Genomic DNA, 12,092 nt, shown 5'->3' with positions numbered 1-12,092 from the left:
TCTCCTGTCTGTGGGTGTGTGGCCCATCTTCCATCTTAAATGGAGCTGTAATGATAGGCCCAGACACTGGCACGTTGAAAGCAGGGTGGTTTTGTTTGAATGTGTACGTGGAAAGGTCAGACTGGTTTTTAAAACGTGTCTGCTTGTTTTGCAGCCCACATCTGGGTTTTGCCTGCCTGGGTGCTCTGTAACTAATCATTACACCAGGCCATTCGGCCCGACAGGTTGGTGCTGGCATTTCTTCTCTGTGCTAGCCCCCCTTCCTTATCCACTTGTCCTTGTATTTCTCTCGCCGAGACTGTTTCCTGTTGGAGTGAGCTCCACATTCTTTCCCCTTTCTTGGGTGAAGTCGTTTTTTTTTTCCTGAGTTCCCAAATAGATTGACTAGTGACTGTCTGATCTTTATGATCCACTCCACATGAGGAACCGTATTCTCTGTGTCTCCCCTGCCAAATCTGCTGGGGTTTCATCGCCCGAGAGAGAGAGAGAGGAGCCCCAGCATGGTCAGAATTTGACATCATTTCCCCTTTCTCCTGCTATCCCTTTTTCCAGTTTGGAGGCTGGAATGATAATGTTATCCAAGAGCACTCTAACCAATTCAGTTTCATCCGACTCTGTAACACAGGAACGATTTTCCTGTTGATTTCAAAACAGGTGCCTGAATCTGAGGGAGGGTGGAAGTTTGACCAATAGCTCATCAATGAAAGGATATCTATAGGAGCCACTAGCATACTCTCTCTGTAATTTTAGTAAGTATTCAACAGGTTACAGGCCACCCTGTTTGGAAGAAAATTCGGAGCAATGAATCAGTCTCTGAGAGTGACCTGTTGCAACCTCTGATTAAACCCAGCATTACTAACAGAGGGCTTTGTGCTCTGCTGTATTTTTCCTGTTGAAGTCTCTTCTCTGACGTTTGGAGTGAGGATTTGAAGGAAATCCCAGCGTGGCCTCTGTCGATGTCTGTGAGTTGTGTGTTTGGCTCTGCCTACATCAGTGGCATTGTGAGAAAGGAAGGGGCTTTCAGTAGCGGCAGTATTTACCTTGTCCTGCTAGGCTGCTGTTCCCTTTAACTCTGTCCTGAGAGAGGTTTATTTTAATCACACACGAGGCTGTTTCTGAAACTGGTGTCAATTTATTTCCCTTTTCTGGAGTGCATGCCAGTGGAAAGCCAGTGTAGTGAAGGTGCAGTGTTTTTGAAGAGTTATCGGGCTCTCTGACCTGCTCAGGTATTTGAATTGTTAGCCTTTGATGAGTTTGTTGTTGATGCTAGCTTTGCACTGACATTGAAAGGCAACAATTGAGAGAGCAGCAGATTGATGCTGGTTTTGTTTGTACATAGTCTCTGTAAAGCTGAGATAACCTTCATTTAAAACACTTTTATACCCTCGAAACCGCCCTGGGTGAACTGGTAGGAACTGTTGATGCTGTTCATTTCGATTCCTACTGTGGGAGGGTCCGGGGGTACAAGGGCACCCTGTGAGAGGGGGGACACCCTGTTGGGGGGGGGGGGGGGGGGGGGGGGTAGGGGAGGACACCCTGTTGTGGGGGGGGGGGGGAGCCACCCTGTGAGAGGGGGACACCCTGTTGGGGGGGGGGGGGGGGGGGGGGTAGGGGAGGACACCCTGTTGGGGGGGGGGGGGGGGGTAGGGGAGGACACCCTGTTGTGGGGGGGGGGGGGGGGGGAGCCACCCTGTGGGAGGGGCGGGGTGGGGATGCCACCCTGTGGGAGGGGCCGAGGGAGAGGAGACGTACTATGATGTGCAAAGATGTTGCCAGGGTTGGAGGATCTGAGCTACAGGGAGAGGCTGAACAGGCTGGGGCTGTTTTCCCTGGAGCCTTGGAGGCTGAGGGGTGATCTTATAGAGGTTTACAAAATTATGAGGGGCATGGATAGGATAAATAGGCAAAGTCTTTTCCCTGGGGTGGGGGAGTCCAGAACTAGAGGGCATAGGTTTAGGGTGAGAGGGGAAAGATATAAAAGAGACCTAAGGGGCAACTTTTTCACACAGAGGGTGGTACATGTATGGAATGAGCTGCCAGAGGAAGTGGTGGAGGCTGGTACAATTGCAACATTTAAGAGGCATTTGGATGGGTATATGAATAGGAAGGGTTTGGAGGGATATAGGCCGGGTGTGGGCAGGTGGGACTATATTGGGTTGGGATATCTGGTCGGCATGGACGGGCTGGACCGAAGGGTCTGTTTCTGTGCTGTACCTCTCTATGGTTGCCTTCTCGGGATTTCTGTGGAAGATGACATTATGCTATTTGTGAAGAATATTAGCCTTGAGTACTGTCCACTATTGATCCCTCCCTCAGTCTCTGTGGGATTGCTCTCTGTGTATCTCCCACAGCTGGGGGGGGGGGGGAGTGTCGCTGGGGCTTTGCAATAAACTGGCTTTTCAGTGCTTTAGAAATGGCAGGCTTCTGTCTGAGCTGCAGACCGTGTTGGTTGTGTACGTGCACAGTTTGACCTGTCAGCTGTGGTGTCACTCGAAGCTGCTGTGACATAAGGAGGAGAATCTGAGGGGGTGGGGGGGGAAGCTGGAACTCTGGCACTCCTTGCTTCCTCCTGACAATCTGCCCTGGGGTTCTCGGGGTGGGGGGGGGGGGAACACTGTGGGGAGGGCTACTATAACACAGCTCTGGCCGAAATCTCCCATCTGCCTTTCCCATCTCAGGCAAGTGTGTGTGTGTGTGTTTGTGTTTTGCATTTCGTTTAGATTTACCGCGGCTGAGTCTGAGTGCAATACTGAGAGGGCAACCTTTGACACTGGGTATTCATAGTAAGCTTTCAAGGACAGTGTCAACTATGTTTTTAAATAAAACCCCGTTGTTGACAAATGTCAGTCAGTTCTAGATTGGTCAAAGCAAGTTGTTGCTTGCTGGAAGCTCTGGAAAGAGTTTAGGAATATAAAAATGGTCAGGAGATTGTTGTGAAGTGACTGACCATACCGAGAGCATTGGGCAGCATGGGGAGTGAGTACTGGGGATTCTCTACCCACTTGTAGCTCGCAGACACCAGCAGGAAGGGTTTCAGAGTTTCAAACTTGCAGCTTTGCTTCCGAGCTGAGTAAGTGACTGCAGATCCCTGTCTACATGGCGTAATGGGGCTATCAGCTATGGGCTGATCGGCTGGGTAGAGCATCACCAGGCCCTGTTTATTCTAGATCATGAGTGTGAGCTGAAAGTGTGTCGTATTCATATGAAGCAGCCAATGGCAGTACAGTCGTTGTTATTACATGAGAGAAACCAGTTTGTACACAGCAAGCTCCCACAACTGGGAATGGAAACATGAGTCCGGCATCATTTGGAGGTGTTGATTGGTATTGGTTCGGACCCTGGGAGGGCTGGCCGGTAAATATTAGGCTCTTGGGATGGCATGGCTTGACCTAAAGAGGTGCAGTCTCTAGTTAACTGCTCATCTGGGAGTCAGTGTCTCCGAGTCTCAGTAATACACCAGCCTGTCCCGACGTGCCCATTGCTGACGGGGAGAGGGACAGTGGGCTGGAGGGGAGGGTGGGTAGTGAGCAGAGGAGGGGAGGAGCTGAGGGATGGGACTGGAGGGGAGGGGGTGAGGGACTGGGGCTGGAGGGGAGGTGGGTGAGGGGGGTTGGAGGGGGTGTTGTAGAGGAGGTCGGTAGTGCTGAGGCAGGATAGTGCTGTGAGTAGAGTACGCTGAGGTGGGGTAGACCTTCAGATGAGACGTTAACCTGACGCTCTGTGTGTCTCTCCCCTCTATGTTTCGGGATGGTGTTCCAACACCATCACCCTCTCTGATCACTTCCATTGCTGACTCAGTGTGAGAGAGGCCCTGTCCCTGTCAGTGTGGGGGAGGCCCTGTCCCTGTCAGTGTGGGGGAGGCCCTGTCCCTGTCAGTGTGGGGGAGGCCCTGTCCCTGTCCCTGTCAGTGTGGGGGAGGCCCTGTCCCTGTCCCTGTCAGTGTGGGGGAGGCCGTGTCCCTGTCCCTGTCCCTGTCAGTGTGGGGGAGGCCGTGTCCCTGTCAGTTTGAGGGAGGCCGTGTCCCTGTCAGTGTGAGGGAGGCCCTGTCCCTGTCAGTGTGGGGGAGGCCCTGTCCCTGTCAGTGTGGGGGGCGTCCCTGTCCCTGTCAGTGTGGGGGGAGGCCCTGTCCCTGTCCCTGTCAGTGTGGGGGGCGTCCCTGTCCCTGTCAGTGTGAAGGAGGCCCTGTCCCTGTCCCTGTCAGTGTGGGGGGAGGCCCTGTCCCTGTCCCTGTCCCTGTCCCTGTCCCTGTCCCTGTCAGTGTGGGGGAGGCCCTGTCCCTGTCAGTGTGGGGGAGGCCGTGTCCCTGTCAGTGTGAAGGAGGCCGTGTCCCTGTCCCTGTCAGTGTGGGGGAGGCTCTGTCCCTGTCAGTGTGGGGGAGTCCCTGTCCCTGTCCCTGTCCCTGTCCCTGTCCCTGTCAGTGTGGGGGAGGCCCTGTCCCTGTCAGTGTGGGGGAGGCCGTGTCCCTGTCAGTGTGAAGGAGGCCGTGTCCCTGTCCCTGTCAGTGTGGGGGAGGCCGTGTCCCTGTCAGTGTGAAGGAGGCCATGTCCCTGTCCCTGTCAGTGTGGGGGAGGCCCTGTCCCTGTCAGTGTGGGGGAGGCCCTGTCCCTGTCAGTGTGGGGGAGGCCGTGTCCCTGTCAGTGTGTGGGAGGCCGTGTCCCTGTCAGTGTGGGGGAGGCCCTGTCCCTGTCCCTGTCAGTGTGGGGGAGGCCCTGTCCCTGTCAGTGTGGGGGAGGCCCTGTCCCTGTCAGTGTGGGGGAGGCCCTGTCCCTGTCAGTGTGGGGGGAGGCCGTGTCCCTGTCAGTGTGAAGGAGGCCGTGTCCCTGTCCCTGTCAGTGTGGGGGAGGCTCTGTCCCTGTCAGTGTGGGGGAGTCCCTGTCCCTGTCCCTGTCCCTGTCCCTGTCCCTGTCAGTGTGGGGGAGGCCCTGTCCCTGTCAGTGTGGGGGAGGCCGTGTCCCTGTCAGTGTGAAGGAGGCCGTGTCCCTGTCCCTGTCAGTGTGGGGGAGGCCGTGTCCCTGTCAGTGTGAAGGAGGCCATGTCCCTGTCCCTGTCAGTGTGGGGGAGGCCCTGTCCCTGTCAGTGTGGGGGAGGCCCTGTCCCTGTCAGTGTGGGGGAGGCCGTGTCCCTGTCAGTGTGTGGGAGGCCGTGTCCCTGTCAGTGTGGGGGAGGCCCTGTCCCTGTCCCTGTCAGTGTGGGGGAGGCCCTGTCCCTGTCAGTGTGGGGGAGGCCCTGTCCCTGTCAGTGTGGGGGAGGCCCTGTCCCTGTCAGTGTGAAGGAGGCCCTGTCCCTGTCCCTGTCAGTGTGGGGGAGGCCCTGTCCCTGTCAGTGTGAGGGAGGCCCTGTCCCTGTCAATGTGAGGGAGGCCGTGTCCCTGTCAGTGTGGGGGAGGCCGTGTCCCTGTCAGTGTGGGGGAGGCCGTGTCCCTGTCAGTGTGAGGGAGGCCGTGTCCCTGTCAGTGTGAGGGAGGCCCTGTCCCTGTCAGTGTGAGGGAGGCCGTGTCCCTGTCAGTGTGAGGGAGGCCCTGTCCCTGTCAGTGTGGGGGAGGCCGTGTCCCTGTCAGTGTGGGGGAGGCCGTGTCCCTGTCAGTGTGGGGGAGGCCGTGTCCCTGTCAGTGTGAGGGAGGCCGTGTCCCTGTCAGTGTGGGGGAGGCCGTGTCCCTGTCAGTGTGGGGGAGGCCCTGTCCCTGTCAGTGTGGGGGAGGCCGTGTCCCTGTCCCTGTCCCTGTCAGTGTGAGGGAGGCCCTGTCCCTGTCCCTGTCAGTGTGAGGGAGGCCGTGTCCCTGTCAGTGTGGGAGAGGCCCTGTCCCTGTCAGTGTGGGGGGGGTCCCTGTCCCTGTCAGTGTGGGGGGGGGGCCGTGTCCCTGTCAGTGTGAGGGAGGCCCTGTCCCTGTCAGTGTGGGGGGGGTCCCTGTCCCTGTCAGTGTGGGGGGGGTCCCTGTCCCTGTCAGTGTGGGGGGGTCCCTGTCCCTGTCAGTGTGGGGGAGGCCGTGTCCCTGTCCCTGTCAGTGTGAAGGAGGCCCTGTCCCTGTCCCTGTCAGTGTGGGGGGAGGCCGTGTCCCTGTCAGTGTGGGGGAGGCCGTGTCCCTGTCCCTGTCAGTGTGAAGGAGGCCCTGTCCCTGTCCCTGTCAGTGTGGGGGGAGGCCGTGTCCCTGTCAGTGTGGGGGAGGCCGTGTCCCTGTCCCTGTCAGTGTGAAGGAGGCCCTGTCCCTGTCCCTGTCCCTGTCCCTGTCAGTGTGGGGGAGGCCCAGTCCCTGTCAGTGTGGGGGAGGCCGTGTCCCTGTCAGTGTGAAGGAGGCCGTGTCCCTGTCCCTGTCAGTGTGGGGGAGGCTCTGTCCCTGTCAGTGTGGGGGAGTCCCTGTCCCTGTCCCTGTCCCTATCCCTGTCCCTGTCCCTGTCCCTGTCCCTGTCCCTGTCAGTGTGGGGGAGACCCTGTCCCTGTCAGTGTGGGGGAGGCCGTGTCCCTGTCAGTGTGAAGGAGGCCGTGTCCCTGTCCCTGTCAGTGTGGGGGAGGCCCTGTCCCTGTCAGTGTGGGGGAGGCCGTGTCCCTGTCAGTGTGTGGGAGGCCGTGTCCCTGTCAGTGTGGGGGAGGCCGTGTCCCTGTCAGTGTGAGGGAGGCCCTATCCCTGTCAGTGTGGGGGAGGCCGTGTCCCTGTCAGTGTGGGGGAGGCCCTGTCCCTGTCAGTGTGGGGGAGGCCCTGTCCCTGTCAGTATGGGGGAGGCCGTGTCCCTGTCAGTGTGAGGGAGGCCGTGTCCCTGTCAGTGTGAGGGAGGCCTTGTCCCTGTCAGTGTGGGGGAGGCCGTGTCCCTGTCAGTGTGGGGGAGGCCCTGTCCCTGTCCCTGTCCCTGTCAGTGTGAGGGAGGCCGTGTCCCTGTCAGTGTGGGAGAGGCCCTGTCCCTGTCAGTGTGGGGGGGGCCGTGTCCCTGTCAGTGTGAGGGAGGCCCTGTCCCTGTCAGTGTGGGGGGGTCCCTGTCCCTGTCAGTGTGGGGGGGTCCCTGTCCCTGTCAGTGTGGGGGAGGCGCTGTCCCTGTCAGTGTGGGGGAGGCCGTGTCCCTGTCAGTGTGGGGGAGGCGCTGTCCCTGTCAGTGTGGGGGAGGCCCTGTCCCTGTCAGTGTGAGGGAGGCCCTGTCCCTGTCAGTGTGGGGGAGGCCCTGTCCCTGTCAGTGTAGGGGAGGCCCTGTCCCTGTCCCTGTCAGTGTGGGGGAGGCCCTGTCCCTGTCAGTGTGGGGGAGGCCGTGTCCCTGTCCCTGTCAGTGTGGGGGAGGCCCTGTCCCTGTCCCTGTCAGTGTGGGGGAGGCCCTGTCCCTGTCAGTGTGGGGGAGGCCGTGTCCCTGTCAGTGTGAGGGAGGCCCTGTCCCTGTCAGTGTGGGGGAGGCCCTGTCCCTGTCAGTGTGAGGGAGGCCCTGTCCCTGTCCCTGTCAGTGTGGGGGAGGCCCTGTCCCTGTCCCTGTCAGTGTGGGGGAGGCCGTGTCCCTGTCAGTGTGGGGGAGGCCCTGTCCCTGTCCCTGTCAGTGTGGGGGAGGCCATGTCCCTGTCAGTGTGGGGGAGGCCCTGTCCCTGTCCCTGTCAGTGTGGGGGAGGCCCTGTCCCTGTCAGTGTGGGGGAGGCCGTGTCCCTGTCAGTGTGGGGGAGGCCCTGTCCCTGTCAGTGTGGGGGAGGCCCTGTCCCTGTCAGTGTGGGGGAGGCCGTGTCCCTGTCAGTGTGGGGGAGGCCCTGTCCCTGTCAGTGTGGGGGAGGCCCTGTCCCTGTCAGTGTGGGGGAGGCCCTGTCCCTGTCCCTGTCAGTGTGGGGGAGGCCGTGTCCCTATCAGTGTGGGGGAGGCCGTGTCCCTATCAGTGTGGGGGAGGTCGTGTCCCTATCAGTGTGGGGGAGGTCCTGTCCCTGTCAGTGTGGGGGAGGCCGTGTCCCTGTCAGTGTGGGGGAGGCCCTGTCCCTGTCAGTGTGGGGGAGGCCGTGTCCCTATCAGTGTGGGGGAGGTCCTGTCCCTGTCAGTGTGGGGGAGGCCCTGTCCCTGTCCCTGTCAGTGTGGGGGAGGCCGTGTCCCTGTCCCTGTCAGTGTGGGGGAGGCCGTGTCCCTATCAGTGTAGGGGAGGTCCTGTCCCTGTCAGTGTGGGGGAGGCCCTGTCCCTGTCCCTGTCAGTGTGGGGGAGGCCGTGTCCCTATCAGTGTGGGGGAGGTCCTGTCCCTGTCAGTGTGAGGGAGGCCCTGTCCCTGTCAGTGTGGGGGAGGCCCTGTCCCTGTCCCTGTCAGTGTGGGAGAGGCCCTGTCCCTGTCAGTGTGAGGGAGGCCGTGTCCCTATCAGTGTGAGGAAGGCCCTGTCCCTGTCAGTGTGGGGGAGGACCTGTCTCTGTCAGTGTGGGGGAGGCCCTGTCCCTGTCAGTGTGAGGAAGGCCCTGTCCCTGTCAGTGTGGGGGAGGCCGTGTCCCTGTCAGTGTGAGGAAGGCCCTGTCCCTGTCAGTGTGAGGGAGGACCTGTCTCTGTCAGTGTGGGGGAGGCCCTGTCCCTGTCAGTGTGAGGAAGGCCCTGTCCCTGTCAGTGTGGGGGAGGCCGTGTCCCTGTCAGTGTGGGGGAGGCCGTGTCCCTGTCAGTGTGGGTGAGGCCCTGTCCCTGTCAGTGTGGGGGAGGCCCTGTCCCTGTCAGTGTGGGGGAGGCCGTGTCCCTGTCAGTGAGGGGGAGGCCCTGTCTCTGGAGCCCATTGTGTTGTGCTCAGCTGCTGATTGCCACGGTGTGTGCAGGGGTTGGGTAATGTCCGAGTCCCAGATGGTTTTGTTTCGGATGGAGCTGTGGTGGGTGTAGGCTCCAGTGGAGTGACTGTGTGTTCTTTCTGTCCCAGCAGCCATGTTTGCAATGAGCAGAGCCTGAGTGTGAGGCCCGGACATCGTGGCTGAGATGGCGCTCCAGGGGATGCTGCTGTCCAACTGAGGGCAATGTTGCGGTGGGTGGTTCACCTGGAGGGAGGACCCCGCAGGGTGAACCATGCTGCTGTGGCTGTTGGGCACAAAGTCTATTCCTTCGGTGGCTATTGTTCTGGAGAGGACTACGAGACCCTTCGTCAGATCGACGTGCACGTCTTTAATGCGGGTGAGCCCCTCCCTGTGTAGTTCCTTCAACATAGCCTGGCTGTGTTGGAGATTGGGTGCTCCCTCCTTGGGTCACAGAGTCGGTCAGCACAGGAACAGACCCTTCGGTCCAACCAGTCCATGCCGAGTATAATCCTATACGAAGCCGGTCCCACCTGCCTGCTCCTGGCCCACATCCCTGCAAACCTTTCCTGTCCATGTGCTGTCCCCACATCCTGACCATTGTCTGGCAGGTCATTCCACACCCTGACCACTTTCTCTGTAAACTATTGCCCCTCGTGTCCTTTTGCCCCCTATTTTGAATTCCCCCACCCTTTTGCTATCCACCTTTATCTGTGCCCCTCATGATTTTATAAACCTCTACAAGGTCATCCCTCAACCACCTCTGCTCCTGTCTCTCTGTGGAACTCAAACCTGGCAACATCCTCGTAAATCTTGTGTGAACCCATCCCCTGTTTAGTAATATCCTTCCTGTAACAGGGAGACCAGAACTGCACACAGTGATCCAGACGAGGTCTCACCAATGTCCTGTACAACCCCAACTCCGCAGCTCAATGGCAATGCTGAACACTGCCTTCACCACCCTGTCTCCCCCTGATACAAACTTCAACCAATTATGTACCTGAACTCCTAAGTCTCTCTGTTACCCAGTTCCTACCATCAATTGTCCCGAGGCAGTTCCAGGTCCTGGCCTAGAAAAATCAGTGAGCTGCTCGAACAATAACTTGTTGAATGTTTTCCTTTGTCGAAGATGAGATGGGGATCAGGGGTGGGATTTGTCCTGTGGTTATAGTGATATCATGTTCATGGTTAAGTTAATGGGCGTGTTGTCCTTCCCAGAATGTCGCTACTGGTCTTTCTCCTGACCTTCCCAACGTTCCTAATTGTGGAGTTACAAAGTTGTTGTCCTTCCTGTAACCATATTGCCTGTGAGCTTATGCCTGCCCCATGCCCCAGGCTATGTTGAAGGGGACCTCTTCCAAGCCCGACACAGGATACCTACAGGAGGACTGCTCGCTCAGAGACATGTCTGCCCCAATGCCCTTCATGTACTGATGCTTGGCTCACAATCTTGTCCCTCTCCTCAGTCCTCCCTCACTCCAGGATGGAGCAGAGTGACCCTGGTTCAACCTGCCTCTGACTTTAATCTAGAGCAGTGGTAGGCCATTCAACCCATCAAGCGTGTGCTGCCTTGACTGATGTCAGGGCCACGGGCTGCTGTGATTGTACGCAGGCTGTGTAACTGCTTTCCCTCCGTTCTGCTCTGTGTGTCGAACCCCGTCTGCAGCAAAGATTGGTGGTGGCGGAATATAGCCCAGTTTAACCCCGTTGTGGATCACTGGGGTTACTGGTGTTGTCCTGCCAACACTGACCTGACCCACTGTGTTGTTATGGGTAACAGGCACCATGTTTCCTCAGCAGCTTCAAGAGGCAGTCTGTGCTCTCACACTCGAGGGTCTTGGCGAGATCATTGTAGGCACTGTGTCGTGGCCACCATTATCGTACTATTTTCAGGAATCATAGAATCGCTACAGTGTGGAAACAGGCCATTCGGCCCATTGTGTCCACAGTGACCCTCCAAAGAGCCTCCCCCTAACATGTCCCTGTAACTCTGCATTCCCCATGGCTAGCCCACCCTAGGCTGCACATCCCTAGAAACTATGGCTAATCCATCCCATAGCCTGCACATCTTTGGACTGTGGGAGGAAACCCACGCAGACCTGGGGCGAATGTGCAAACTCCACACAGACAGTCGCCCGAGGCTGGAATCGAACCTGGATCCCTGGCGCTGTGAGACAGCAGTGCTAACCACTGAGCCACCGTGCCAGCCATGTTGCTGGTGATTGGGCAGAATGTGATCGGCCCCAGTCTGCAGTCTCAGGGCAACGCGGGAAATCCTTTCACCGTGCTGCTGAGTGAGATCGGTCTCCCTGCAGTCTCTGTCGTCCTGGCACTGACCCGTCCCTCTGATAGAGACTGAGAGCTGGAGACTGCGGCAGTACCCGCTCCTCATGTTTAGCTGCGATGTGATCAGCGCTTGGAGCGTTGCTGAGCTGCTCTTGTCTGGTTCTGTAGCCAGCTCTCCTGTGACAGGCTGCCTGTCTGTGGGGTCCTTGGTGATGGTATTCTGCTCAGAGTACAAGTTCGGATGGTGTGTGATGAATCCTCTGAAACTGCTTACTGCAGTCTCCTTTAGCTGTCCCCAGAGTTGTTTCTTTGTATGTTCCCTAGTGCTGAGGGGAATATGGAAGGCCATACAGAGATCCCACTAAAGCTCAAACCTGTGTGTGTGTGTGTGTGTGTGTGTGTGTGTGTGTGTGTGTGTGTGTGTGTGTGTGTGTGTGTGTGTGTGTGTGAACCGACCCCTCCATTTCCCTGAAGAGACTGTGTCCCATGGACTGACTGTCTGCATGTTGAAACCTTGTTTGTGGATGTCAGTACCGACTGCAGCCCTCCGGGTCAGGCTGTATTGTCCGGTCGGACACAGTAGGACATTATTGAGTCCCCTCAGAGTCGGAGAATCCAGCACCAACACCGATGTGAGTACAGCTCAGGACAGTGTGGGTGTTGCTCAGTGTTCCGTAAACTCAGGAAGGTCTCTCTTTACAATCGCACAAGGTGATGAGTTCAAACTCTGCCCTGGGACGCTGGCTGCCATCTGCATTCCAGCAGCAAGACTGAGCTAGTGAATGTTGGCCCAGGGTCTGGGTCTGTACGGTCCCCCTGGAGTCTCTCTCCTCGGAAGGCTTCCTCTTGGGAAGCAGGCCCGTACCACCCCCTGAGTTGAGCAAAGTCCGCCCTTGTGAAACTCCTGCTGCTTTTAATGTCAAACAAAGTGAGTCACAATAACCTGAAAGTGAGCGACTCCTGCTATTTAATCAGCAGACAGGATCGATGTAACTCACTGCTGAGCTGTGGGCTGTCATTGGTACCATCAGCTTTGCCTCCTCAGTCTCGAAAAACCGGCTGCTGGAGCAAGTAGATCCCGCAGGATCACAGAGCCACTGAGCACAGGAT

The 12,092-nt window shown here is 58.2% G+C and overlaps 1 protein-coding gene across 6 annotated transcripts in view; it reads left to right on the top strand.

Annotated features, from left to right (window-relative positions):
• Positions 1–1,150: 1,150 nt before the first annotated feature.
• Positions 1,151–12,092, top strand: part of klhdc3 (kelch domain containing 3) — an 87,135-nt gene continuing 76,193 nt past the window's right edge. Inside the window, exons 1-2 of one of the 6 annotated variants that reach the window (XM_087984770.1) lie at positions 1,151–1,226; positions 8,831–9,075. In XM_087984770.1, coding sequence (XP_087840896.1) covers positions 8,922–9,075 — 154 coding nt within the window. In that variant the 5' untranslated portion in view covers positions 1,151–1,226; positions 8,831–8,921. Of the gene's footprint in view, positions 1,227–2,643; positions 2,679–2,947; positions 3,071–8,827; positions 9,076–12,092 lie in introns of those variants that run through there. The other 5 variants (XM_087984754.1, XM_087984766.1, XM_087984756.1 and 2 more) reach the window with 5 other exon arrangements.

The sequence above is a fragment of the Chiloscyllium plagiosum genome, unplaced genomic scaffold (assembly GCF_037043375.1).
Source record: "Chiloscyllium plagiosum isolate Xiang-an unplaced genomic scaffold, Cpla_swu_hap1 HiC_scaffold_3, whole genome shotgun sequence".
Classification (NCBI taxonomy): Eukaryota; Metazoa; Chordata; class Chondrichthyes; order Orectolobiformes; family Hemiscylliidae; genus Chiloscyllium; species Chiloscyllium plagiosum.
Note: the sequence above shows the minus strand (reverse complement) of the source record. Positions and strands in the feature narration are given on the sequence as shown.